Here is a 6,158-nt window from a genome sequence, read left to right as displayed (position 1 = left end):
AAATTACCCACTTACTTTGGTATTTACTTGTTCCCTATTCAGCCAAATTGTTGGGTTGACCTGACCCTTACAAGAATACATGTTTTTGTACAATGTGATATTCTCAGAGAAGTGAATAAAGTTCCTTTTCAGTGAGTAATTTTGCCTGTGTCATTTGAAAGGGATGCATGAGATGAAAGGCTTTTATTATGATGACATTATGATAAGCAAAATCTCATATTTTAAGTCTGTTTCCAACTAGCACGCACCTGACACACACACACACACACATATTTTCTGCTTTTTCTTGGATATATGTTTTCCCCCCTTTTTCTTGGACTCAACGAGCACCTGATATTAATGAGAAAGCATCTATTTTGTGAAATCTGTATTTGCTGATGACATGTGAACGCAAGAGTTTCCTTATTTTCTAATGCTTTTATATTAAATAGTCTCTTGTCTGAGAGTGAAATTATGAAATGACGCATTTTTAAGATAAAAAACAAAACCTCATCCATTCACTGATTGGTGATAAAAATACAAGCTCTCACTTAAATAAAAATATGATTAAATGACAAAAATCACAAAAAGAAGGGTTCAAAACTCAAAAGTAAGGATTGATGCTGATGACGTGGGGCTCCAGTAATCAGAATGAAAGAAGAAAGAGGGGCAAGATATTTGTAGGGAAGGAGTGAAAGTTGTTGATAGGACGTTTCTCTTTATCGTCTCCTCCGCACCCGCACGTTACTGTTTCCTTCCTTTTTATTACGTCATCTCTGTTCTCTTGTCAGCGTCTCATTGGTCCTTTCATTCACCTGTCCTGTTCTCCCTCATCATCTTTCCTGATTGGGCCTCAAAACGGGCCATATCTGATGCCCAACTGAAAATGGGCCTACTTAGGTTGGCCCATCTATTCACCGAAATCCCCTTAAGCCCACTTCACATACAATCTCAACTTTCATAGCCAGTGATAACCGGAAGTGAATATGAAAACCCTTGCCAGAATTCATGTAAATTAAAAGGGAAAAATATAAAAGTTCAAACTTTGGTTCATGTTATACCAGAAATACACAGGTTATTCTTTTGAGCCAACACCACACACTGGTTATTCATACATTGAATAAAGATTTAGCAACTAGACTTTCACAATAACAAGAGTCCAGACCAGAATCAACTATCACTGAACAGAAATTTGCTTCACATCCTTGCTAGTCTTCTCAGTTCTGGGGATAGTAACAGTGAGCACACCATCCTTCAACTCAGCCTTAACTTCGTCAGCCTTGGCATCATCAGGAAGGACCAGGCTTGTGTTGTAGTAGCCATAGCTACTTGAAGACCAGTACTCATCATCTTCCTCCTCTTGATTCTGTTCCCTGTGCTCTCCCCTTATGGTCAGAACCCCGTCATCAATGGTGATCTTCACATCCTCTTTGGGAATCCCTGGCATCTCGTACCTCAGCTTGTAGTGATCGTCCTTCTCCCTCACACGACCACTCACTGACCATGGTGTTATGTTCATGTTATCGAATAACCTGTTGATGTTCTCTGTCGCTTGCATCAGTGCATTCCCTAGCCCTGAAGGGAAGAACTCTGTCACAAGATCATGAAAATGTTGTGAGTTTATGATCTTTTATCGAGTTAATCAGATTTTAGTAGTGTAAGTATGAAGAAAAGAGTAGGTACCAGTAAGGGCAGGGGGGAAGTCTCTGTCATCGTTCCTCCATGGCCATCTTCTTCGTTGTCTCCTAGGAAACAACCTCGACTTCTTACCTTCAGACACAGTAACCTCAGAGCTTTTATCAGATTTCCCCTTCTCAGTCGAAAAGCTTCTCGGTAGCAGCTGCTGTGCAGAACCAATTGGCCTCGTTTCCACTAAGGGAGAAGAAGAAGCCAAAGCAGAAGCAGAGCCAACCCTTTGCTGCAATTGTTTCAGAGCTAAACGAGCTAAAGCCATTTGAGGTGTTGAAATTATAGACTTCTTAATTCAAACGGAAGACCTTGGAGGTTGAAAGGAGCGGTTTGCTGTTGATTATGATGCGGATAATGGTGCGATGAACTGAGACAACTTAAATAAAGAAGGGGTTGGCGTTGGATGCTTTGAGAAGTCTCCAAGAGGTTCTAGGATTTAAAGGAAAAGGCATATGAGAAGGTAAAGCTTCATGGAATTTCAGAATAGCATTGGCGAATGGAGACTTCTTGTTGCTTCTCAGGCAATTATGTGACGATCACACAAGAGTGTTCCAGAGGGTACTACACTTACTGAATTTACTTATAGTTTAGTTTTCAAAAAATTAATTGCTTAATGAGATACCGTTGGAAACTAAAATTTAATGATAAAACTTGTAATATATCAAGTGTTTTCCCCATGCATAATTTAAGCACAATACAAATAATTGCAAAAATTTACAAATTGCCACGTGAATTTCTAAAAAATAAACCCTCCACATATTTACTATGTATGAAGATCTTATGATTATTCTGCAAATCAAGATAAAATTTTTCACATATTTTATATTCACGTAATACTAAGATTTTCACTATTATGCACCATCTATATCTCATTTAAATAATTTAAATCATATTTTATTTTTTAGTTTTATTCTTTTAAGAAATTATTTTAATCTGTGCAAGATCTAAAATGAAAATAATATCTTAACTATCAATTTTTCAAGAAACAATTTATTAAAAAATCATTGGTTAAAAATTTCTATCTAGACACTTGAAATTATATTTGAAAGTAGAGATTTTAACACCACGATGAGCTGATGAGCGCCGAAACCACACGTACTAGCCCAATTTGATCGTTTACCCTTAGGAATTATTAAATTGTTGATACTTTTAAAAACTAGATTTATAATTACGAAAATACTTGCAATAATTGCAGCCAAGTGGGTCAGCACACTTATAATGTGGCATTGAGTGAAGTGAGGTGGCCGAGAATCAGTGAAGTTGGAAGAAGCTTTGGAGAGCAACTGTAACACTAATCCGCTGGCGTGAAAAAGAAGGCTTTTTCACCCCCTCAATCAAAACTGGCTCCTTCATGCACTAAAGATGGCCAATCAGCATCACTTAAAAGAGACAAAGTTGCAGCATAGAGAAAATTAGTGCCTCATCACTAGCAGATAACATGGGGCAGATAAAATTACAATTGATGTACAAAATGCAGTGAGCTCAATCTTCCCCTTCCTAACACAGGAGCAAGAACTAAAATTATTTCAAGGATTTTAAATCCAACATCACTCGTGTTTCAGTCATATAGGCCCTCCTGTTCCCAAATGTCCACTAGAAAATCTACCATTTCCTGTCAATATTGACAAGCAACAAGCCATCAGATAACCAAACTCATCTTAATCTGCAAGAATCCAGAAGTAGATGCTTACGGGAAGAGGGATAGGCTGAGGGAATGGTTTGCTGCTTCCAAGTAAACTTTCATATGTCGCATTCCAACTGCAAAGCCATATGCCAAGGCACAGACAATAAGTGCTGACAATATACAAGAAACGTATTTCATAAATATTGACAGGGGGAAAAAGCAAGGCTCATTAGCCACAGATTCTATCCTATTTACCACACTTGAATCATGTTACGTATTCCTAATGCGCAAAGATTTTGGTAAGCCAGCAGTGGAGTGGTGCTGACATTTCAAAAATATGCTATGTAACCAAGACAGCAATTGGATAGTTATATATCGAGGCTTCCAGTTTACACAAGTCATTTCTCTCAGGAATATAACTCTTTGAAGTTATCTGATCATTCAGCAAAACAGCCCGTAAAAGAAAGGTGGCTTCTTTCATTTATTTTAATTTTTTAACAAACAAATTAGTATAACCTCAAAGTTCCCTGTTATAAACTTAGTACAAACGTCTTAAAGACAAGAAGGAATTATCATAAAACTCATTTATGCATGGATTTATAGAAAAGAAAAAACTACTACTACATTTGACTTCTATTAAACTGTTATGGGAGAACATTCCAATGCAACTTTAAACTTGATTCGCTCTCACTTTCTAAGCATCAGTGATCAAAGCACGAACCAACGTGAGTTGATATATCAAGTCACCACTCCAGTTCCCAAAACACGGGTTCAAAAATTAAGGGGAAAAAAGCGTCAAATTAGTCCAACAGCCCAAATTACCTCAGTTTGGGTTCTCGCAGCTGCTGTGATTGAATTTGAGGCTTCTTGTTTCCTACCCACTGTTGACGAGTCTGATTCCAGAGAATGAGACCTGCAACCACAGGTTCCAAGTGATTTTTTTCTTTTTCTTTCTTTGCCTTATTGAATTCTACAAGTGACCTTGCAAGTTAAATTGCTAATCATTCAGCCACCAACCTTATTAACAAAATTTCATGGGATTAAAACACAAACAGCTAACCCGAGATAAATTGAAAGAATAAAAATATAGCCAAAAAACCTAGCCAGCAACCTAGAAGCCTTGGGAAAAAACAAATAACTGAACTATTCAATCCAAGAAAAAATTATTTTATTATAAAATACATCAGCATGTCATGTATGAATTAAGACACCAAGACACCTGGATAAAGTTAGAACAAAACAAAAAATCTAAATTTAAATCACGAGGCCATTCAACCTACTTTTAATAGCTTTGTCTACAGCCAAAAGCATTTATATCCAAAAACAAAAAGAGAGGGGAAAAAAACAAGAAAAGAAAAGAAAAAGGAGAAGGAAAAAAAAAAATGCAAATACACATGTTCGCATGCACAAAGTAGCAAAGGCAACCATCCTTCGTTATCTCAGTCTTGTGAGAAAAGAAGTCAATAAACGCACAGAAGCAAAGGATGCTTAATGCCTAATGTCCTTGAAAAACATGAGCAATAAGAAGATACCATGATTTACAAATTCAGTGGGATTGCATGTTTTGCTAGAACCACCATGAGGATCTGGGGCTTGGTTTGTTACACTGGTTGATGAGATGCTTCCCTGTGATTGTACAGCACTATTGTCCATATCATGCGTGCTGGTGGTCCAGAAATCGTCAGATGTGCTAGGTTTCTTCACAGCCTTGCTTTGTTTTGAAAATTCTTTTGGTTCCAGTGTAATTAGTGTGGGCTTCTTATAGCAACCAACACAACCACTGCTCTGTTACAATCACATTAAATTCTGTTATGAATCACAATATTAAATGATTTTCTCAAAAAAGCTACCATATATTTAGACACCACAATCTAATAACCAACCAATAATTTGGTTTACACACACATCAATTGAACGTGTTAGGAAGCCGAATTATGCAGAGTCTACAACAGCTTTCTCGACTCATGAATATGTTCCCCTTCACATCTATGTTCCTACTCTGGTCCTTAAGCATTGAAGCCAAGCACTCAGGCGAATATCGCATCCTGTGGAACTACTATTTGACCAGAATGATCGTCAACAACTTCAAAAAGAACTAATTAGACATAGCCAGCAAACTCTTTGTTTCAACCAGATTGATCACACATATAAACAGTAAACTTACTAGACCCAAAGATAGCAACGAAATACCATCATGCTGTCCATCATCCTGGTTTGAGTATTCTAAACCATTCAAATGATTTAAAACCTGAGATGATGGCCAAATTTATCCAACACACACACACATATCCAGAACTCCATCATGGTTGGAGGCTTGGAGCTGATGATGAGCTGGATGCCAGACTTTTGTCAATTTTTAACTGGTCCGATACACCCAACAACTTGTAATGTAAAATAGAGCAAGATGTCCAACCAGTTAGGAAGCATAGACAGTGACATGGACCATGGATACAGAACAAAATGTAAAATATCTTATATAATTCTAAGTGTCCCGTGGTGTCTAATAACTGTGTTCTGCAAGGGCGTCGGACACAAATAAACCCTTCTATGAAGTGCCCATGCTTCTTAGCCAGCCAGCAATCAGGTCTACCTCTGACCTAAGTTAAATTCATCTTATTTCCAAAACTTAAAGTTTGGCCATGGGAGAAAAAATATTCCAAAACTAAACGGGGGGCATGGGATCGTTAATCCATCCTGATTAATCTTTCATCATTTCAAGAGAGGCATACAAGTTCATATAATTAGGAAGTTTCCCACTATAATTAAAACCAACAATAATAAAATAGGCTTAACCCTTTCATTTACGATTGAAATCAGAAAACATACCCCATGCATGCAATGTCTGAAATACCCAAGAGCCTGATCA

At 37.4% G+C, this 6,158-nt stretch overlaps 2 protein-coding genes across 3 annotated transcripts; both read right to left on the bottom strand.

The window, feature by feature from the left end:
• Positions 1–960: 960 nt before the first annotated feature.
• Positions 961–2,234, bottom strand: LOC114747436 (26.5 kDa heat shock protein, mitochondrial-like). Its single transcript, XM_028935764.1, has 2 exons — positions 1,663–2,234; positions 961–1,569 (listed from the first exon to the last, which is right to left on the bottom strand). The coding sequence occupies exons 1-2, from the start codon at positions 1,931–1,933 to the stop codon at positions 1,157–1,159; spliced, it is 684 nt and encodes a 227-aa protein (XP_028791597.1). The 5' UTR covers positions 1,934–2,234; the 3' UTR covers positions 961–1,156.
• A 720-nt stretch (positions 2,235–2,954) lies between these two features.
• On the bottom strand, positions 2,955–6,152 carry LOC114747431 (uncharacterized). Of its 2 annotated transcripts, none has more exons than XM_028935756.1 (5): positions 6,119–6,152; positions 4,825–5,077; positions 4,115–4,205; positions 3,360–3,426; positions 2,955–3,280 (listed from the first exon to the last, which is right to left on the bottom strand). In XM_028935756.1, the coding sequence occupies exons 1-5, from the start codon at positions 6,125–6,127 to the stop codon at positions 3,227–3,229; spliced, it is 474 nt and encodes a 157-aa protein (XP_028791589.1). In that variant the 5' UTR covers positions 6,128–6,152; the 3' UTR covers positions 2,955–3,226. The 2 variants fall into 2 exon arrangements, with proteins under 2 accessions (XP_028791589.1, XP_028791590.1); XM_028935757.1 differs by having other exon boundaries at positions 4,825–5,072.
• Between the last annotated feature and the right edge of the window lie 6 nt (positions 6,153–6,158).

Source organism: Neltuma alba, unplaced genomic scaffold, assembly GCF_004799145.2.
Source record: "Neltuma alba isolate B1F8T4 unplaced genomic scaffold, ASM479914v2 tig00005309_pilon, whole genome shotgun sequence".
Classification (NCBI taxonomy): domain Eukaryota; kingdom Viridiplantae; phylum Streptophyta; class Magnoliopsida; order Fabales; family Fabaceae; genus Neltuma; species Neltuma alba.
The sequence above is the reverse complement of the archived record's forward strand: the minus strand, read 5'-3'. Positions and strand labels throughout refer to the sequence as shown.